The sequence below is a fragment of the Chenopodium album genome, chromosome 17 (assembly GCF_948465745.1).
Source record: "Chenopodium album chromosome 17, dcCheAlbu1.1, whole genome shotgun sequence".
Taxonomy (NCBI): Eukaryota; Viridiplantae; Streptophyta; class Magnoliopsida; order Caryophyllales; family Amaranthaceae; genus Chenopodium; species Chenopodium album.
The window spans coordinates 50,778,067-50,801,651 of NC_137850.1; the positions used below are offsets into that span (position 1 = coordinate 50,778,067).

Here is a 23,585-nt window from a genome sequence, read left to right on the forward strand (position 1 = left end):
AAATATATATTGAATAACATGTTGAGCCCCTATGCCACGTCAGCTTTGTACAGCTGGCTAGTTTGTTAGCTCTAACAGAAAGTTGTTAGAGTTTGTTATTATTACACTATATATTCTGTAATTGTAAGATTATTCTAGAGATTCTTCTATAATAAAATTTCCTCTCATAATTTCTCTCATATTTTCTCTCTAGAATTTCATCTTCTTCTTCCGCTTATCATGGTATCAGAGCTCGGAATTTGATGATTTCTGAGTTTTTCCTCTGTTTTCTTGCTTGATTTCTTCTCTGTTTCTTCTCGATTTCTTCTTTTCTTCTTCCGATTCTCTTTGAATTTTTCTGCAATTCATTTTTCAGTTCGATTTTCTGAAAATGGTTGCGAATTCTGAAGATATTTCTAATTCAGTTTCTAATTCTTCGAACTCTATGAATTTCAATGATCCTTATTATCTTAGTAATGGCGATCATCCTGGAATGCAGCTTGGAAGTCATATTTTGACTGGATCGAATTTCTTGAATTAGAGTAGGACTGTGAAAATGGCGTTGATTGCACGTAATAAGCTGCAGTTTGTTGATGGAACTCTTCCAATGCCTGCTTCAGATTCTTCAGATTATCAGAAATGGATACGAAACGATTATATGGTGATGTCGTGGATTTTAAACTCAATGGAGAAGGTATTAGCTGAATCCTTTATGTTTGTGAATTCGTCTCATCAACTTTGGCTTGAATTGAATGAGCGATTTGGACATACAACTGCACCAAGAATTTTTGAGTTACATCGTAGTTTAACTTCGATTCAGCAAAATAATGCTTCGATTGCTGAGTATTTTGGCCAATTGAAGGCTATTTGGGATCAATTACAGATCCTTGAAGGTTTTCCTGATTGCACTTGTGGTGCTATGAAATCATGTAGTTGTGGAGTGCTCAAGAAGATTCTTGAGAATGATCAGCGTAATAAGCTAATGCAATTACTCTCAGGTCTGAATCGAGATTATGACCAAGTTAAGGTGAATCTCTTAGTGTAACACCCCAATAATTCTCTCTTAAAAACCTGTGAGAAACCTGTAAATAACCTGAACAAATCCAAGAGAATTACTGGTGTGCTACCGCCACGTGTTCAAACGTTAAGGCTATCTCAGAAGTTAGCAGCGGAAAACCAAAACAGTTTTAAATAAACCTCAAAGCAAAGTATTTAAATCAAAATAAGTATTACAAGTTGGAACCTTTAAGGCCCTTATTCAAAACCCAAAAGTAAAAGTAAGTAATTAAAATTCAGTGTTAAAACAAACTTAAACCAAGAGAAATAGTGTCAAATAAAATCGAGTTAAATAAAATCAAACTTGCAAGAAACGCGAAAATAAGCAACCAACTCTCTACTCAAGATCCCACAACCCTGATGAATGCTGCATGTGAGAGAACCTGTGGTTATTCTGCTCCCCAATATTACAAGTGCAAAAATTGGATCGTCACAGGGTCATTTGAAGGCGAAGGCCATGACCAAAGAAGGACACACACACAAAAGCACGCAATCAGCAAAGCTGAGTACATACAAGCTGCAAAGTAAAATAAGGGAGTACTTAACATGCTACTAATAATCAATCATACGCATCATTAAATCACAAACTCAACACACGACTCGATTATTTAATTTATTAAGACTCCACTAGCTAATAGTAGCTAACTCATTTCAATTTATTCATTGGATTTAGCAATAGACAAGGTTGTCCAACCCATGTCCCATTTGGAACATCAATAAAGAAAAACCCCATGCCTCCTTTCGGAAACATCAATAAACATCCAACGACCACGGGCGCGACTCCGTGACCGTAGTTAGTATGAGATCTCACCTAACTCCTAGTTTTATAAAAAAGTATTTGAAATAAGAGACTCGTAGATCAGACGGCCTCGAGAAAAGTACACGGCTAATACCCCATGCACCCCAACCCCTGATTGTCATTACTCTAGAAGTGCACCAATCCAGAGTTTTATTGCTCATCCATCTTGCACTTTACGTGATTTACAGGTTTAGACTTGGTGATGACTCACATGCATAACAATTCAATCAATCCAATATCAATTCAATCAAGTAAAACAACTTTTCAATTTCAATTCTTGATTTATTAGTGGCAAGCAACATTTATTATTTATTCCTTTACTACCTCGGTGTATAAACACCTTGAGTGCATAAGGCACCCCAAACTCTTAACCTTGTCTTATAAGACATGAACCATTCCTTTACTCATCCTATTTCATTAAATCATGAATGAGTAATAATTGAATCATTTCACCAATCACATACCTTTGCCTCTAAGCACACCTTGCATAATTAGTACATAACCAATAATTGCAATAATAAATAATGCACATCAAATGAAATTCACAATGTATAACCAAACAATTTAACCCAGTCATCCCTAGACATGGTACTAAGTTCTCGATCCATCCTTAAACATGCACCTAAAAGCAAGGTTTTGTAACTTGTACGTACCTTGAGTAAACAATTCGATTGGCCACTTTAAAGACTAGAAATCACCTTCTACAAAGTCCTCTCCTAAACCAAATAATAAGGAATAAATCAATACCAAAGCAATTAAAATTACAGCAATACTAAATTATTTAAAAACCTCTCAAACCATTAAAATAAAGTCCTTAAATTAATCCAATTAGCCAAAACTAATAGTACAACATCCCAACTACAAGTTTAGGTGTTAAAATCATGAAAATATAGTGTTTAATAGTAAATTACAGCAACTTTAAAGTGGTAAAATAAATCTGAAAATTTGGTTTAAGCATATAAAATAATCCCATAAGCATAATTATTTGAAAAAGCCATCATATAGCAATTTAGAGTGTTAAAAACCCAAAAATACATTAATTCAACGCAATTAGAGGCTTCAAAATAGAAGATACAAAATCTGAAAATTTATTAATAATCAAAATAATTGAACTTAAACATAATTTACATATAATATAGTTAGATAACTTAATTAGTACGTTTTAAACCCTAAAACCATGAAAAATCAACATTTAAACCCTAAATTTATAATTAAACCAAATCTGAAAATTTATTAAATAAATTAAACATGATGAAACTCATAAATTTATAAACTTTAATAACCCAAGTATAAAATCAAACCATAATAATAAGAATCCATAAACAAAATTTAATAAAGATCAAAACTTTAATTAAAAATAACAAGAATAAGAGAAGGAGAAATAAGGGAAGGAGAAAGGAGGAAGGGGCAAACTGCTGGCTGGGCTGCTGGTGGTCGGCGGCAGGCAGTGGCGGCAGGCAATGGCGGCAGCAGCAGGGCAGTGGCGCAGCAGCAGGGTTTTTTTTTTTTTTTTCTCTCTTCTCTTCGTGAAAGCAGTAGGAAGAAGGAGAGTGTTTTTCTTTTTTTTTTTGTACGTGAGATTTGAGGGAGGAGGGGTATAAGGGTTTTTATTTTGGGCTTTTTAATTTCCTAATTAAATTAGGAGTGGTATTCCTAAATAAACTAGGATTATCAATAATAAAAAAAAAACACTACTTTATTTTAAAAACTTCCATAAAATAATTTATTTAATAAAATTACCATAAATATAATTACAAAAATAACATATAATTAAATTGTAATTAAATTAAAATGTGGGGGATTACAATCTACCCCTCTTAAAAGAAGTTTCGCCCTCGAAACTTAACCCAAAAACCATAATTTTTCAAAATCGTTCAAACTTTTTGTGTTTTGTATTGCTGTAAATTGCTTGCTTCTTAACAAACATACTTAACAAATCGGACTTTGTACTCAATGAACTCATATTTGGCTTAAGTGTACATACTTTTATTGTATGTAAACGCAATAATAATGCATAATGATAACCAAAAACATGCAAAAACGTGCAAAATCAAGCAATAAATGGTATAATTAAGGTAAAAGCGCGAAATTACATCGCATTCTTCCCCCCTCAAAAGAAAAGAGTTACGCCCTCGTAACTCACCTCGTCAAATAACTCGGGATACTTGTTCCTCATTTCTTCCTCGGCCTCCCAAGTGGCTTCTTCATATTCCTGATTAGACCAAAGGACCTTCACTATCTTCACATCTTTGTTTCTAGTACTGCGCACTTTGTGATCTAATATCTTTACTGGTCTTTCTTCATAAGTTAGAGACTCATCGAATTGAATAGTCTCCGGTTGCAAAACATGGGTTTCGCTAGGCACATACTTCTTTAGCTGGGAAATGTGGAACACATCATGCATTTTCTCAAACTCCATTGGCAAAGCCAATCTGTAAGCCACCTTTCCCACACGTTGGAGGATTTCATATGGCCCTACATACTTAGCACTAAGTTTCCCTTTCTTGCCAAATCGCATCACACCTTTTGTTGGAGAAACTTTCAGAAAGACCTTGTCCCCAACATTAAACTCATCATCTCTTCTCTTTAAGTCAGCATAACTTTTCTGTCTATCTTGTGCTGCCTTGATACGCGACTGGATTAGTCTCACCTTGCCCACCATATCCTCAATGAAATCTGTACCCAAAGTAACCCGTTCACTGTAGTCATTCCAGCAAACTGGACTTCTGCACTTCCTTCCATATAGTGCTTCAAAAGGTGCCATCTTGATGCTTGCATGGTAACTGTTATTGTAGGAAAATTCTATCAAAGGTAGGTGATCCTCCCAATTTCCTTGGAAATCTAAAGCACAAGCTCGTAACATATCCTCCATAGTTTGGTTTGTTCTCTCAGTCTGACCATCTGTTGCAGGGTGAAAAGCAGTACTCATCTTCAATGTTGTCCCAAGGTTCTCCTGCACTTTTTGCCAAAACTTTGATAGAAACCTCGAATCTCTATCTGACACTATGTCCTTAGGAACTCCATGCAACCGAACTACATTCTTCACATAGACACTTGCTAGCTGCTTCTTTTTCCAGGTCTCTTTGATAGGAATGAACATCGCTGACTTAGTAAGTCTGTCCACAATCACCCAAATCGTATCATTCCCAGAACGAGTCTTGGGTAGGCCTGTCACAAAGTCCATGGATATAGAATCCCACTTCCATTCCGGTATCTCCAGGGGTTGTACTTTTCCCATGGGTCTCTTGTGATCTATCTTCACCTTCTGGCACGTCAGACACTTGGATACAAACTCAGCTACCTCTCTCTTCATATTCGGCCACCAATAGAACTCTTTCAAGTCCTTATACAACTTATCTCCCCCGGGGTGAACTGAATAAGGTGTATTATGGCACTCCTCCATGATTTTTCTTTTAATCTCCTCGCACTTCTGTGGTATACACCATCTCTCTTTATATCTCAAACTCCCATCCTCATGAATCTTGAATTCAGTCTCCGCACCACTAGTCACCCGATCCCTAATCTTTTGAAACGACTCATCCTCCAGTTGTCTTTCTCTAATCTCCTCAAATATGGTAGGTTGGATGGTTAAAGCACTCAGTAATCCCTCTAACTCTCCTTGATTGATAACCTCAAGGTTCAATCTCCTCATATCTTCACACAACTCATTAGCCACAATTAAAGCATTGACATTATGACTCGACTTTCTGCTAAGGGCATCAGCAACTACATTTGCCTTTCCCTCATGATACTGAATGTGGACATGGTAGTCTGTGAGGTACTCTAGCCATCTACGTTGCCGCATATTCAAATGATCTTGGGTGAAGATGTACTTTAGGCTCTTATGGTCTGTGAAGATCTTACAAGAAACACCATAAAGGTAGTGCCTCCAAATCTTCAAGGCAAACACAACAGCTGCAAGCTCCAAGTCATGGGTAGGGTAATTGACCTCATGTTTCTTCAGCTGTCTCGATGCATATGCGATCACCTTTCCATTCTGCTGTAATACACATCCCAAACCATGCTTCGAAGCATCACTATACACTTCGAATCCTTCTCTCCCATTAGGTAATACTAGCACTGGTGCAGTAGTCAATCGCTCTTTGAGGGTTTGAAAAGCTGACTCACAACTCTCATTCCACTCAAACTTACTCTGCTTCTTCATAAGGGTAGTCATGGGTCTAGCTATCTTCGAAAAATCCTTAACAAACCTTCTATAATACCCAGCTAATCCCAAGAAACTACGAACATCAGTCACATTCTTAGGTGTTGGCCACTCACTTACTGCCTTAATCTTCGCAGGATCCACAGATACACCCTCTTTCGAAATGTAATGCCCCAAAAATGCAACTTTCTCCAACCAAAAATCACACTTAGAAAACTTAGCATACAACTTGTTCTTTCTAAGGGTTTCAAGGGTAGTTCTCAAGTGCTCAGCATGCTCTTCCTCATTCTTCGAATACACCAAAATGTCATCAATGAATACAACTACAAACTTATCCAAATACTCATGAAACACTCGGTTCATCAAGTTCATGAATATGGCTGGTGCATTGGTTAACCCAAAAGGCATGACAGTAAACTCATAATGCCCATATCGAGTTCTAAAGGCTGTCTTTGGAATGTCTTTATCTGCAACCTTCAACTGATGATACCCCGACCTCAAATCAATCTTCGAAAACACACTTGCCCCCTTCAGCTGGTCAAACAAGTCATCTATCCTAGGTAAAGGGTACTTATTCTTCACAGTCACATTATTCAGCTCTCTGTAATCAATACATAGCCTCAAGCTTCCATCCTTCTTTTTCACAAATAACACAGGTGCTCCCCAAGGTGATGCACTAGGCCTAATGAACCCCTTGTCTAACAACTCCTGTAATTGAGCCTTTAGCTCACTCATCTCAGCTGGTGCCATCCTATAAGGTGCTTTTGAGATAGGTGCAGCTTCTGGGACTAAATCAATGGTAAACTCAAGTTCCCTCTTAGGTGGCATTCCTGAAATCTCTTCTGGAAAAACATCTAAAAACTCATTCACAATGGGTACATCCTCCATCCGCCTACTCTCACTCATACTCAAATCTTGGACACAGCAAAAGTACAATGGACATCCCTTACTCACTAGCTTCTTGACCTTCAAAGCAGAAATAATCCCAAAACCCTTAGGCTTCCCTAAACGTCTATATGACACCGTCTTACCCAAAGGATCTCTCAACTGCACCCTCTGCATCTCACAGTCTATCTTGGCCTTGTATGAACTCAGCCAATCCATCCCCAGAATTACATCCAAATCCCCTAGATTAAACTCAATAAGATTCGAAGGAAAGATAGCTTCTCCTATTTTCAAAGGCAAGCCTTTGAATGTTCTATTACAATGGACAAGTTTGCCAGTAGGCAGACTAACCGACACATCAACATGACTGGACTCAGTTAAGTTTAATTTGCGCACAACAGAAGTAGAAATGAAAGAGTAAGCTGCTCCAGAGTCAAACAAAGTGTTGACAGAGGCAGAATGAATAGAAAAAGTACCAGTAACTACATCTGAGGACCTCTCAGCTTCTCCCTTGCTCATCACAGTCAAGCGTCCGGGAGTGTTGTTTCTTGCCTGGTAACCATTGTTGTTGTTGCCTGAGTTGTTGCTGCTGTTGCCAGATCTGTTGTTGTTGTTGCTACCATTGCCAAACTTCCCATTCTGACCATTTCCCCTGTTCCCCTGGTTGTTGAAGTTGTTAGGCCTCTGTTGAGTGTTCCCACCATTCCCACCACTTCCCTGTTGTTTCTGTTTGGTGTAACACTCATATTCCCTGTGCCCCTTCTTGTTACAGAACCGACAAGTCACTAAATTCCCATCACAATCTCTCCCAGGGTGGTTTCTCCTACACCTCTTACAATGGTAGGTTCTCTCTCCATTGTTAACAGTAGAAGAGTTGCTAGCAGTTTGGTCACCTCTATCAAATGAGTTCCCATTCCTAGGCCTCTTATAGCTACTTTGGTGCTTTGGTCTCCCAAAGTCCTTCCTCTTCTCCCCGGCCTTGGCAGTCTCTCCCACACTCTTAGAATTTAGGTGGTACATGTGGGCAGCTCTTTCATATACCTTGTCTAGGGTTTTAAATACCTTCCCCGCTAGGTCTTTTTGCAGTTGGTTAGTTAACCCTTGCTCAAACCTCTGAGCCTTCAGCTCCTCAGTGGGTACTACTTCAGGGGCAAACCTAGCAAGTGCCATAAACTTATTATAATACTCAGAGATTGTCATCTGCCCCATTTCCAGGTTTATGAACTCTTGGGCTTTTTGTTTCTTTAGGAAAGGAGGGTAGAATTTGTCTCTTAAAGCGGTTTTGAATACCTCCCACCCAAAGTTAGGCTTGGCTTTCACTAGCTCACAGTTATCTCTCCACCAAATGCCAGCTTCGTCCTTAAGATACATGGCTGCCTGATCCACCTTCAAATTATCAGGGCAGTTCAGTGCCACAAACAATTTGTCAAACTCACGTATCCAGTTCTCTAAGAAGGTGGGGTCAGCACCTCCCTTGAACACTGGGGGTCTCACTTGTGCTAGCTTCTTGAACATTTCTGCCTGGGGGTCAAGTTGATCCCCTCGGTTTTGGTTCAGATTCTCTGCCAACATTCGGATGGCTTCAGCAAGGGCGGCATTATTGGCCATGGTAGTTTTACGCCTGAAAATATAGGGACATCATACTCTAGTTCAAATACCATACGCATATACTCACAGAATCATCATAATAAATATCACATATATTGGTTCAAAAGGGCACCTTGCTTTGCACCCCTTTGTCCCAAGTAGAATCATACAAATATAAACACAATTCACACCCAAATTCAAGTAAAGTTAAGAAAAATAATCCCCATACCACGTCACTCTTACTAGCTTAATCATAACCAAAGGAAATATCTTAAAATCTTTATTTCACTAACTTTAACTTTCTTTGGCTCACAAATATTAGTAAAATGAAACTTCTAATATAAAATAATGACTTTATTATAACTTAAACAAAAATATGAATCCCAAAGAACAATAACTCTATAGCTTTAGCTACTTATTTAAATTAATCATCTAAAGCATACTATAATAGTTCTAATAACTATTATCAATGGCAAGTTGCCTTATTCATGCTAACTTTACTCTAAAAAAAATAAAATATCTCAAGGTATCACATTGCTGTTCCTATCTTTCTTTTCATCATAGTTATTGACATCAAAATCGGGATCCTTTTCATCATCTGAATCTTCAATAGTTATGTACTTGTGAAGCGGATTAGGATTCCTAGTAGCTCTTTTTCCCGCATTTGGATCTTCCAGTGGTGGTTGTAGCCATTCAAGGTCATCCTCATCTGGAAAGTCAATAAGGGTATAGTCATGGAACATTCTTGTATAAGTTTTAATCTTATGCTTCTTATTCTTCGCAGTTTTAAACTCATGTACATATTGGTAGTCTTCTTCATCAGGATTATCTGGCGTCATAATCCTTTCGTACCTCTCTAAGGTATCTTCACTTCGCGCATCATTCTCATCCTCAGACACAACAACAGGGTTGTTCCTAATAGCATTATTCGTGCTTCCAGACGTGCTTACTGAGTCACTCATCTCCTTTCTACGTCATCCCAACGCAACGAACATACAAAAGCATAACACAAGCACATCACAAAACACATCAATTAAGACATTAATTACTAAATGTTAGATAAATAAGAAAAATGACACTTCAAATGACAATAAAATGTAAAGATATGTATGGAATATGCATGCATTCCCTTCTTAAGTCTACCCAAAGCTCACCAAGTAGACGAAATAAACTTCAAAATCATTTTAGATAAAACGTTTCAAACATACCAAGTTTCGAAAAATCACTTTAGCCTTTGAACTTAAATCCTCAATGTTAATTAGTTAGGCGCCTAAGACATGTTAAGCTAATTAATTGGCTTTAGTGGTAATTAAATCTAAACCTAAGCTCTGATACCACTTTGTAACACCCCAATAATTCTCTCTTAAAAACCTGTGAGAAACCTGTAAATAACCTGAACAAATCCAAGAGAATTACTGGTGTGCTACCGCCACGTGTTCAAACGTTAAGGCTATCTCAGAAGTTAGCAGCGGAAAACCAAAACAGTTTTAAATAAACCTCAAAGCAAAGTATTTAAATCAAAATAAGTATTACAAGTTGGAACCTTTAAGGCCCTTATTCAAAACCCAAAAGTAAAAGTAAGTAATTAAAATTCAGTGTTAAAACAAACTTAAACCAAGAGAAATAGTGTCAAATAAAATCGAGTTAAATAAAATCAAACTTGCAAGAAACGCGAAAATAAGCAACCAACTCTCTACTCAAGATCCCACAACCCTGATGAATGCTGCATGTGAGAGAACCTGTGGTTATTCTGCTCCCCAATATTACAAGTGCAAAAATTGGATCGTCACAGGGTCATTTGAAGGCGAAGGCCATGACCAAAGAAGGACACACACACAAAAGCACGCAATCAGCAAAGCTGAGTACATACAAGCTGCAAAGTAAAATAAGGGAGTACTTAACATGCTACTAATAATCAATCATACGCATCATTAAATCACAAACTCAACACACGACTCGATTATTTAATTTATTAAGACTCCACTAGCTAATAGTAGCTAACTCATTTCAATTTATTCATTGGATTTAGCAATAGACAAGGTTGTCCAACCCATGTCCCATTTGGAACATCAATAAAGAAAAACCCCATGCCTCCTTTCGGAAACATCAATAAACATCCAACGACCACGGGCGCGACTCCGTGACCGTAGTTAGTATGAGATCTCACCTAACTCCTAGTTTTATAAAAAAGTATTTGAAATAAGAGACTCGTAGATCAGACGGCCTCGAGAAAAGTACACGGCTAATACCCCATGCACCCCAACCCCTGATTGTCATTACTCTAGAAGTGCACCAATCCAGAGTTTTATTGCTCATCCATCTTGCACTTTACGTGATTTACAGGTTTAGACTTGGTGATGACTCACATGCATAACAATTCAATCAATCCAATATCAATTCAATCAAGTAAAACAACTTTTCAATTTCAATTCTTGATTTATTAGTGGCAAGCAACATTTATTATTTATTCCTTTACTACCTCGGTGTATAAACACCTTGAGTGCATAAGGCACCCCAAACTCTTAACCTTGTCTTATAAGACATGAACCATTCCTTTACTCATCCTATTTCATTAAATCATGAATGAGTAATAATTGAATCATTTCACCAATCACATACCTTTGCCTCTAAGCACACCTTGCATAATTAGTACATAACCAATAATTGCAATAATAAATAATGCACATCAAATGAAATTCACAATGTATAACCAAACAATTTAACCCAGTCATCCCTAGACATGGTACTAAGTTCTCGATCCATCCTTAAACATGCACCTAAAAGCAAGGTTTTGTAACTTGTACGTACCTTGAGTAAACAATTCGATTGGCCACTTTAAAGACTAGAAATCACCTTCTACAAAGTCCTCTCCTAAACCAAATAATAAGGAATAAATCAATACCAAAGCAATTAAAATTACAGCAATACTAAATTATTTAAAAACCTCTCAAACCATTAAAATAAAGTCCTTAAATTAATCCAATTAGCCAAAACTAATAGTACAACATCCCAACTACAAGTTTAGGTGTTAAAATCATGAAAATATAGTGTTTAATAGTAAATTACAGCAACTTTAAAGTGGTAAAATAAATCTGAAAATTTGGTTTAAGCATATAAAATAATCCCATAAGCATAATTATTTGAAAAAGCCATCATATAGCAATTTAGAGTGTTAAAAACCCAAAAATACATTAATTCAACGCAATTAGAGGCTTCAAAATAGAAGATACAAAATCTGAAAATTTATTAATAATCAAAATAATTGAACTTAAACATAATTTACATATAATATAGTTAGATAACTTAATTAGTACGTTTTAAACCCTAAAACCATGAAAAATCAACATTTAAACCCTAAATTTATAATTAAACCAAATCTGAAAATTTATTAAATAAATTAAACATGATGAAACTCATAAATTTATAAACTTTAATAACCCAAGTATAAAATCAAACCATAATAATAAGAATCCATAAACAAAATTTAATAAAGATCAAAACTTTAATTAAAAATAACAAGAATAAGAGAAGGAGAAATAAGGGAAGGAGAAAGGAGGAAGGGGCAAACTGCTGGCTGGGCTGCTGGTGGTCGGCGGCAGGCAGTGGCGGCAGTGGCGGCAGGCAGTGGCGGCAGCAGCAGGGCAGTGGCGCAGCAGCAGGGTTTTTTTTTTTTTTTTTTTTCTCTTCTCTTCGTGAAAGCAGTAGGAAGAAGGAGAGTGTTTTTCTTTTTTTTTGTACGTGAGATTTGAGGGAGGAGGGGTATAAGGGTTTTTATTTTGGGCTTTTTAATTTCCTAATTAAATTAGGAGTGGTATTCCTAAATAAACTAGGATTATCAATAATAATAAAAAAAACACTACTTTATTTTAAAAACTTCCATAAAATAATTTATTTAATAAAATTACCATAAATATAATTACAAGAATAACATATAATTAAATTGTAATTAAATTAAAATGTGGGGGATTACACTTAGGTTCAGATCCTCTACCACATGTTCATAAGGCCTATTATGCTTTGCAGCAAGTTGAACAGCAAAATAGGTTGAATAATACTCAAGCAGAATCAGTTGAGGTGAATGCTTTACATGCTGCTAAGGTTTTTCCTAAGCCTGTGTATCAGAATTATAAAAGAGATTTTAAGAAGTCTAAGCATGATCTTGTTTGTGAGCATTGCAAGAAGAGAGGACATGCTATTGATAATTGTTTCAGATTACATGGTTTTCCAGATTCTTGGAATAAGGAGAAGCCTAGGTATCCATCTAAGTTTGCTGGTAATGTGTATTCTGCTTAGAGTAGTGGTACTACTGCTGGAATTCTTGGTGCGGCTCCTCAAGGTTCTTTGGATAATTTTGGCAAGAATGTGGATGGTTCATCTCAGACAGATCCAGTTATGGTGTCAGCAATTTACAATCAGGTGCTCAAGATGTTTCAGCAGAACAATCCATCAGAGTCAGATGATAATCCTCTCAATGCCAATGTGAATTTTGCTGGTACAATTTCTGTCTCTAATGTGGATAATTTGATGCATACTTTTAGTAGAGATTGCTGGATTATTGATACTGGAGCATCAGATCATATGGCATCTAATTTGGCATTGTTTGCTTCTTTAAAACAGCTAAATAAATCAATTAGAGTGTCTTTGCCTGATGGAACTGTTAAATATGTTGAGTATTCTGGAACTGTTAAACTGAATTCTGAGGTTATTCTGGATAATGTGTTTTATATTCCAGATTTTAGACATAATTTGTTGTCTGTTGGGAAATTGCTTGATCATAATCAGCTTATTGCTGTTTTTGATCATAGTTCTTGTTCTTTTCAGGACCTAGCTTCTAAAAGAGTTTTGGCTTCTGGTTCAAGGCATGCTGGTTTATACAAGTTTTCTAAGCAAGTAGATTGTAATAAGTGTGTGTCTAATTCTAAGGGCACTACTCAGTCTGTAAATAATGCTATTACAGCTTCAAAACATGTTCCTAGTTTAGAAATTCTCCATGCTAGACTAGGTCATCCAGCTATTGGGTGTATGAAACATGTAACAGTTCCATCTTTTGGAAAATTGAATAACACTATTGATTTTAGTTGTGAAGCATGTGTGTTAGGGAAACACCATAAAATGCCTTTTTCTTTGTCTACTTCTCATGCTACTGCTGTGTTTGATCTTATTCATATTGATCTCTGGGGCAAGTATAAAAGACCATCTCTCTCTGGTGCATCCTATTTTCTTACAATTGTTGATGACCATTCTAGGGTTACTTGGACTTTTCTTCTTAATTTGAAGACACAAGTATTCTCTGTGGTTTCTCAGTTCTTGCAGTATGTTTTAACTCAGTTTAATGCCAAAGTTAAGGTTGTTAGAAGTGACAATGGCACTGAAATAATACAAGATGTTTGTGCTACTTTGTTTCTTGACAAAGGAATAATTCATCAAAGAAGTATTCCTGGTAATCCTCAGCAAAATAGGAGGGTAGAGAGGAAGCATAGGCATCTTTTGGAGACTGCAAGAACAATTAGGTTGCATGCTGGTATGCCTTACAAGTTTTGGGGTGATTGTTTGTTGTCTGCTACTTTTTTTATCAACATGGTTCCTACTTCTGTTTTGGGTTGGAAAACTCCATATGAGGTGTTATTTCATAAAATACCTGATTATTCTCAGCTCAAGGTTATTGGATGCTTGTGTTATCCTGCTGTTAAAACCTTAGATAAATTTGCTCCAAGATCTGTCAGATGTGTATTCATTGGTTATCCTTTTGGTCAAAAGGGATATAAGTTGTATAACCTCGAAACTCATAAGGTTATGCTCGGCAGAGATGTTTTGTTTGTTGAACATGAGTTTCCTTTCAAAACTCAGTCTTCTGTTCTTCCTTCTACTTCTGTCTCAGTTTCAAAGTCTTTAGTCAATCCTGCTTTGGATAATTCTCAGGATTTGTTTCAGGTTACTCAGTCAGTTCCTGATAATTCTTTGTCTATTTCTTCTCCTTCTCATTCTTCTTTTCAAAATTCTTCTCCTCTTTCTCATATTTCAGATTCTGTTCCTTCTACTTCTGAATCTGATCATTCTATTTGATCCTGTTACACATTCTAATTCTTTATCTCCTCATCATGAGATTTCTACTATTGTACCACCTGTGAGACATTCTTTTAGGCAAAGCAAAACTCCTTCCAAATTTAAGGATTTTGTTTTGACCAAACCTCTTCATAAACAAGTTTCTCATCCTGATTCTGATATTTCAGCATCCTTTAATGTATATGCTGAACCATCTCTAGCTTCTCTTCATCCTGATTCTTTACATAGCTTGTCTTTGGTTATGACTGCATATGAACCATCTTCATATAAACAAGCTAAGGATCATTCTGAATGGGTTGAGGCAATGGAAAAGGAAATCCAAGCTTTAGAAGCTAATAATACATGGGATTTGGTGGATCTTCCTGCAGGGAAGAGAGCTATAGGTTGCAAGTGGGTTTATAAAACAAAATTTAAACCTAATGGTGAGGTTGAAAGATGTAAACCTAGGGTTGTTGCTCGGGGTGATAAGCAAATTGAAGGCAAAGACTACAAACACACTTTTAGTCCTGTTGCCAAATTAACTACAGTCAGAGTAGTTATTGCTTTGGCTGCTGTCAGAAATTGGGATATTCAGCAGTTGGACATTAATAATGCCTTCTTACATGGGTATATTGATGAAGAAGTGTATATGCAACCTCCTCCTGGTTATTCTAAGGCTTCTGCAGGTCAAGTTTGTAAGCTAAACAGGTCCATTTATGGACTTAAGCAAGCTTCTAGGTGTTGGAATAAAGAGTTGAGCAAGTTTCTGATTCAATGGGGTTTTACTCAATCCAAACAAGATTATTCAATGTTCATTTTACAGTCTGGTTCTTCTTTTACAGTTGTAGTTGCATATGTTGATGATTTACTGGTGACTGGAAATGATGGGTCTGTTATTGCAGCATTGAAGACAGATTTGCATAATGCCTTTACTATCAAAGATCTAGGGGCTTTGAAATATTTTTTGGGTGTAGAAGTGACTAGATCAGACTCTGGTATTTTGTTGAATCAGAGAAAATATATCTTAGATCTTCTCAAAGATCAGAACATGGAAAATTGTACTCCTGCTACTTTTCCTATGCCTAAGGGATTAAAGTTAAGCAAGTATGATGGGGAATTAGTTCCTGATCCTGAGGTTTACAGAAGGTTAGTTGGGAAGCTATTGTATTTGAATCTTTCAAGGCCTGATATTTCTTATTCAGTTCAGCAACTAAGTCAATTTTTGAGTGAGCCAAGAGCTCCACATTTGTCTGCAGCTGTTCATATCCTCAGATATCTCAAGGGTTCTATCAATATGGGACTGTTTTATCCAGCAAATTCAGATATGAACTTGATTGCTTACAGTGATGCTGATTGGGGTACATGTACTGATACAGCTAGATCTTTGACTGGTTATTGTGTTTTTCTAGGAAATTCTCTTATTTCCTGGAAAACAAAGAAGCAAAAAGTGGTTTCTAAAAGTTCTACAGAAGCTGAGTACAGGAGCATGAGTCATAAAGGTGATGAGGTTGTTTGGCTGGAAGGTTTGCTGTCAGAAATTCATGTTTCTGTTCCTTTGCCCATTGTTCTGCATTGTGACAATGTTTCAGCCCAACATATTGCTGAAAACCCCTGTTTTCATGAGAAAACTAAGCACATGAGGAGCAAAAATCAGAAAATTGATGTACATTACATCAGAGATTTGGTGCAGTCTGGGTTTATAAGGTTACAACATGTGAAATCTGCTTTGCAGCTAGCAGATATTATGACCAAGCCACTTGGGACTAATCAACATAGATTCTTGGCTTCCAAGATTGGTCTTGTGCAGAATTCTTCATCTCAAGAATGGACTGGCTCGAGTTTAGCCTGTCATTCTTGAGGGGGGGTGTTGAGCCCCTAAGCCACGTCAGCTTTGTACAGCTGGCTAGTTTGTTAGCTCTAACAGAAAGTTGTTAGAGTTTGTTATTATTACACTATATATTCTGTAATTGTAAGATTATTCTAGAGATTCTTCTATAATAAAATTTCCTCTCATAATTTCTCTCATATTTTCTCTCTAGAATTTCATCTTCTTCTTCCGCTTATCATAACATGATCCTAGTGAGGGACTAAGGGTTAGAGGATGGTAGCAATCGACCAATTTTATTTTATTTTATTTTTTTTCCTTTAAATACTAAACGAAACAATGCAATTTAAGCGTGTAAAGCACAAAATTCATTCACTATGAATAAAAAACAAGTGTGATCAACAATGATAAAATTAAAGGGGTTTTCTCGATAACTTGGTACATGTGCTGACAAAAGCTTGTAGTTTACAGGCTTAATTATGGAATGAAATTGCTTTATGATTCAAACTTTTGTATGCCTATTTTTATTGTCAAATGTATATATAAATATATTATGCCAATCTTTGGCAATACACAAAATTAAAACCTTTTTTTTAAAAAATGACATATCACATATTTTCTTTCTTTTTTGGAGGGATAGTTGAACAACTAACTTAGCTTAAGTCTGTTAACTTGGGCTTCATGTTTCTTTTCAGAAGTTTAATTTAGATTCTTTTCTTTTACAATGTCCAGTTTACATAGTTGTAACAAAACCAATGTTACAACTTCCCTAACAAAATTAAAAGATCTCCCTACTTTACAAAAACAAAATACATACACTGATACACGTGGGAAAGTGTCACGTATTAATCACGCTAAGCTTGATTTGATTGGACGGAAACTTTTATTTTATTTTTAAATAAAAAAATTTAAACATATAAAGTCATTTTTCCTTCGAAAGAAACATCAAAAATGTGAATATGTGGGTTGGGTCGTTGGATTATTGTTTACATTACACAATTACTGCTTTGGGTCAAAAGCCCGATAGTTGAAGCCCAGGCTGAAAAAGGCTAAGTATTCTAATGACTTATGACTTTTATCCATTTGGGCTTTTTAAGGGGTTTTTTTTAACTTAGAAATTTGTGATATAATCTAGTATTAGAACCAACTCAGAAATTTTTCTTATCTTGCTAGGATAGTACTGGTTGGCAATGAGCAAGCGTGGGAGAATCATTGTCCTCCTGCAATTGCCTCTTTTGTACTCATGGACAATTTGTCTTCTAGTTAATCCAATTCCTAGCTTTGTTTCGAAAAAAAAAAAAAAAAAAAACCAACTCCATTTTCTATAACTAAACTTTTATATCCACTTGTAGTAAACTATTTTGGGAGGTTTCAAAATAATATTAATGATCATGTGAACTACATTAGTACGTTCACAAAAATTGTGAATGATTTTACCGATATATGCATATATCACCCATAAAATAGAGTAATTCAATGGGTATAATAATCATCCAACGAATGTAATGATTTTTTTAAGATAAAAAGAAAAAATGGTTTAAAAAATAATTTTTATTAGGAGATAAAAACTCAAAAGATACCTCTACATTTTTGTAGGGTGAACAACGTCAATGATATCAGTTTATCACGAAGGTGAATATTAATGACATTTTTCATAATTTATACGGAGTAGAAAACTACTTTCCAAAAGACTCCCTTTAGCCCTTTTTTCCCCTAAAAATCCAGTTACTTAACCTTACTTAGCCCAAAAATAAGAAAAATGTGATTGGTATATTTATTATGTACGGTTAATTTTTTACATCCCTCCAATAATATTGATGTGATTTAATGGTTGAACCAAAAAAAAAATTATAATAATAATAAAAAAATAAAAAAAAATTGATGTGACTCTTTGAGTTCATCTAACCATTTGTGCTAGACACATTGGGACAGCCATTTTGTTGGGACACAGAAATTATTGGTAGTTTTTGCTCTGGACTAGAGTGAAACATAATGCTAGCCAACATTTCTCTTTTGAGTCACAATTTCTCAAAAATTACCTACTAAATAAGTGTAAATTAGGAAAATAATTCAATCCAAGTGCTAATTCTAATTCACAAAGAAAATAAATTTAGTTTAAGTAACAATAATAAAGATATTACTTAATTCACCTTATTTCACTTCTTATGAGATAAATACTTTCAATATAACTAGATGTAAAAGATAAGTCTAGATAAATATATAAAAAATAAATTCACTTTGTAAAAATAAAATCTCTATCAACAACTAAAATAAAAGTCTATCAAGTTTGAGTCTTAGGTTACAAAATATTAACCAACACAGTATGCTCTCTCAATAAGATTAAGTCGAGTCAATTTTGACAAATCTGTTTATTAAAAAAATATATATATAATACGATATTTATGCTCTCAATAAGATTAAGTCGAGTCTATTTTGACAAATCTGTATATTCATGTATGATGATTGATCTACGTACACTAAAGTGGGACCGTGGGATTGATTGTGGGCCGAGTTATTAATCGAATTGAACGAGTCCAACATAAAACTTGAAGGTAAAATAAAAAAAGTGTGGAGCCTCCATTAACACTCTTCAACAACAACTCACCTGTGAATGAGTGAGAGTGTCATCTCTCATCAATAATTTATCTTTCTAACCATTAACTAGAAGAATCCACGTTTTCCCAAATTCAATCTCAAGACTTGTGTCGCCAATTTCAGATCCTTCCTTAATTATTACTAAATTTCTTTGGGTTTTTCAAAACCCCATCACATTAACTCTACTCTTCACTTCACTCTCTTTCTTCTGCTTCTAATTGCATTGCCCAAGCTCTGTTCTTTGCTTCTTTATTAGGTATAATCTCTCTCTTTCTCAATTTTATTCGTTGATTCAATTCTTAATGTACTGAATTTGCCCATTTTCTTATTTATTTTGATGTTTTTGAATTGGGATTTGGTTTGTTCTTGGTGATTCTTTTCTGGGTTTTGATTGATTGCATGAATTGAGCTGAATTTATGTTTTTTATGCTGATATTTTGTGTTTTTGGTGTTATTTTAGAATAGGGTTTTTCACTTTTTTATGGGTTTTTTAGTGTTCAGTGTAATTTAATTGTTAATCTTTGTGGGGTTACTGTAATTGTGAATCTAATGATGGGATTTGTGTTTTTTATGAGAAAAGAGATGATGTTATCAGTGTCATTCTGAACTATTTTCTGATATGGGTTTAATCTACTTCGTACATGCTGATAAATGAATTAATTACGATGTATTATGTATTATACATTATGTACCTGTGGTTGTACTTCTCTTGAGAGCTATTGGACCTTGATACATTAGTGCATACAACCTGTCAAGGATGGAATGTCCTTATCAATCCGCTTTAATTGGCCTATTCGATTTGTCGGTGCCAAGTGCTTGATCATTTTCCTGGCGAACAGTCGCTATTCATCATCATTTCAACATTGAATTATTATGGATTAATGGACTTGACCGGATGTTTGAGTAATTGCCCCTTTACTGTTATTTGTGGAGTTTGGATTAGTGAGTGGCGTTACTAGTAAAAAACAAACGTCTTTGCAACAGCTCCACCAAGCCCTAGCTATTCCTCTTTAGAGGCTTAAGGAATGGTCTTATATGGACGTTGTTGCATGTTTTGTTCGTTTAAGAGACTGGCTTGGCAAAATGCTCCTGTTAGTACCCTTAGACCATAAGTGAAAACAGGTGACTTACAGAAGCTAGAACCATACATGGGTATTCTGTTGGCTGTATCCTAGAAGGCATGGATGATTGCTGTTCTGTTATCTTCACCCAGTATATGCTAGATGCTTTGTGTTTATATCAGCTGTTGCTATTAGTCGATTCTGTTAAAGTTGTTGAATGCTAGGATAGCACTAGATCTTTTCTTTTTCCCGAGCAACTTTAAACTTCTGTGGGTAATAGCTATTTTAAAACTCAAGATATGCGTTCTTTTAAAAATGTAAAAATGAATCAAAAAACTCACAATCACCTGTATGTTTTTGTGACTGGCAGGACAGTAACTTCTCCAATCTTTCATTACCCTTCATTCTTCGTTACTTTGTATAATTAAGGTCATATATCTAGGCTAGACCACCAAAGCTTTTACTCTATGGGTACCACATTACTGAGATATGTGAAGTTGGGAGATAATTGTGCACTATGTAATTTCCATTAAGACCTATGTTTCCCAAAAGACTGTGTTTGTCCTTGTTATAAAAGATATATTTATGCTAACAAGTTCGACATCATCTTAGGTGCATTCCTGGACAAGGTATTATCTGTATGTTTTGTTACTCTAATAGAATGCCTATAAAAAGGTTTTATCTGTACACGTATAATTCTACTGTAATACTTGGAGAGGCATTCCGGACTGATTTAGCTGCAACCTGTAATATTGGCACTCCATCCAATCCATACTTGTCTTCTGGAATATTTTAGGAACCAACCATCTTTGATACTTCTCACATGTAATCGATCTAATCATCTGAATGCCAGAAGCCATACAGCTAGCAGTTCTTACTTCAGTCTAGTTGATGTTTTTGCATGATTTTACAGCATGATGAACTTGAGAAACCTATTGTTAGAATGGTTACAGTAATTGGTCTTTGCTGCCATACTTAAACCTTTGTGAATTAATGTCTTGCCTATTTTTATAGGTGGTTTGTTACTGCAGCTGATTATCTAGGACGTCAAAATGTTCAAGCAATCTCCTAGTAGGAATAATAGATCTAAAGGAATTAAAGTGAAGCACATCTTGCAAATCTGTGTCTTGCTGGCTGTTTGCATTTGGTTAATTTACCAAGTCAAGCATTCTCATGAGAAAAGGCAGGAATATGAAGTTAAGGATGTGGTAAAGGTTCAAAGTGATAGTGTGATCCCAAGAATCGGGAGAAGAGATATTCCTAGAATCACGGAGGTAGATACAAATGGTGAAAAACATGAAGAAGATGAAGATGAAAAAGATGGAGAAGAGGAAGATAACAAACATGAAGAGGATGAGTCAGAAATAGAGGATGTCAAAATTGTAGAGAGAGAAGAGGAAAGAGGAGGTGGAGATGATGAAATAGATGAACACGAACCAGAAAAGACGGAGACTGAGTCTGAACGTGAAGAGGAAGCTGAAGATGAAGATAAAGAGAGGGAAGAAAAAGAGGATGTCACCGAAGAAAACCATACTGAAGATGAAGAAAATGATGATGCTCATGAAGTGCAACCTGAAAAGGAAGATAATGAGGAGAACACTGAAAAGGAGGTTCATATTGAATCTGAAGAACATGGCGATGGTAAAGAAGATCACGGTGAACAAGAGGTCACATCAGATGAGCAGGACCATGATGTAGGGAGAACAAATACTCGTGAAGCCCAAGAAATGCTTTATAGGGCTGATGATGCTTCCAGTGAAGTTGCTCACAGTGTTCAATCTGTTAATTCAGAAACTGAGAATGTGACATCGGGTCACGGAAATGAAATGTGGGGAAAGATCAACTTTGGGCAGGAGCATGATAACAAAACCTCTGATAATGCTGAAGAGTTGATCAAACCCGAGGTGCAACCAAGAGATTTTAACACTGGGACTTCTAATGTAACAGTTACTGAACCAAAGAACTATATAGTCAACTTGACAAAGCCTGATGCTAGCTCACTACAGAACTCAACATTGCCTGAAATCACTAGTAATTCAACTGTTGCTGGTGGTCAACATTCTGCAGCTTTGCTTTCTAATGAAACACAGACAACACTTGATTCTAATGTGTCCCAAAATGGTACCGTGGAATTGCCTGGTGATAAAGAACCAAAATTGCCAGGCAATGTATTGGAACAGGATGTTAAGATCGAACTAGCTACAGATGACAAGAGCCGAGAGGAAACGTCAGCAGATGGCAATAAAGCTGACGATGTAAATACTAATAATGGAGAATCCTTAAGCTTACACAATTCTACATTTTCTACATCCCATGACATTACAAATGATAAGGATACCAAGGAAGCTGCAAAAAATAGCTCTGTAGATAATGAAAATCAGGGTGATAAATCAGATAACAGTGGAGAAGCTGCGTCAGATGAAATTGCTGAGTCTCACTCTGATGAGGTTACAGGCCATATTCAGCATGACCCTATTGATGCTTCTGATACTACTGCCCTTATGCAGGAAGAGAGAGAATCTAGGACGGATTTGGACACACTGCCTGAGATCAGAAATGAGATTCAGAACACAGAAGAAGTTGTGTCTGAATAATTTGTTCAGATTTTGCAATGTGAGTAATATTTTCCAATCCCCATATTAAGCTGTAATTTTAGTTTAGTTATGTTCTTTTTTCGCCTACATAAACATGTTAGGTTGTGGTGTTAGTTCTATAATACTTCATATATCGTTTGATCATCTAGAAAACAGTAATCTCAAGTTTGCAGTAAATGTAGGTTAATTTAAATTAATTCAGCTACATGTCTGAATTTAAACCCCCATTCCCTGGCTGAAGAACAAAATCTTGCTTAAATCTGCTGTTAAAGTTTTCAATTCTTGCAACCTGCTGGAAAGAACTCAGCACTAAGCTCTACTGGGGTCTTACATTGTTTGGTTCGTAACCCATTTCAGGTTCATCAGCAATAAGTAATGCCTCATAATGATATAGATTTAAGATTATACGAATAGGTTATCTTATACCAGTGGCAGAACCAAGGGGGGGCTGGGGTGGGCCATGGCCTCCCCCTTGGTGGTATAGATTATATATAAAAGGTTGCAAAGTATTATGGTAGTTATTGTTAGTTCAGCTGGTTTTAGTTGGTAATGAAATATATTTTCACCTCAGGTTCAAAACCTAATCCCAACACTTTTATTTTTTATTTTACTTTGCACTTTTATTTTTAATTTTTCTTTGCAATACTTACGTAGTATATTAAGTTTGGCCCCCTTAATAAACAATTTCTGGCTCCGCCCCTATCTTATACTATCGATTGTCAATTTACATGACATATACAACTTTACTAGTACCGCAGCATATATGAACAGATTGAGGTGATGGACTGAAAGGTGTTCTCTGAATTCTTATAATGCACTTGAGGATTTCTTTTTTCTGCATGTAGCATTTAGATATGAGTATAACTCAATGGCATGCCTGATAATATACTTGTATAATGCATACTCTTATACTATAGTACCTTGTTTGGTGTTGAGTGATGTCGTCTACAAAGTTATTTTTTAATCCATTTGGGTCTTAAACGATTGGGTCTTTCAA

The 23,585-nt window shown here is 35.9% G+C and overlaps 2 protein-coding genes across 2 annotated transcripts; both read left to right on the forward strand.

Annotated features, from left to right (window-relative positions):
• Positions 1 to 535: 535 nt before the first annotated feature.
• On the forward strand, positions 536 to 1,024 carry LOC145589278 (uncharacterized). The gene has a single exon (XM_081645804.1). It carries the CDS (start codon positions 536 to 538, stop codon positions 1,022 to 1,024), a length of 489 nt encoding a protein of 162 aa, XP_081501930.1.
• Positions 1,025 to 18,902: 17,878 nt separating this feature from the next.
• Positions 18,903 to 22,881, forward strand: LOC145588481 (uncharacterized). Its single transcript, XM_081645127.1, has 2 exons — positions 18,903 to 19,189; positions 21,009 to 22,881. Exon 2 carries the CDS (start codon positions 21,047 to 21,049, stop codon positions 22,586 to 22,588), a length of 1,542 nt encoding a protein of 513 aa, XP_081501253.1. The 5' UTR covers positions 18,903 to 19,189; positions 21,009 to 21,046; the 3' UTR covers positions 22,589 to 22,881.
• Positions 22,882 to 23,585: the final 704 nt, after the last annotated feature.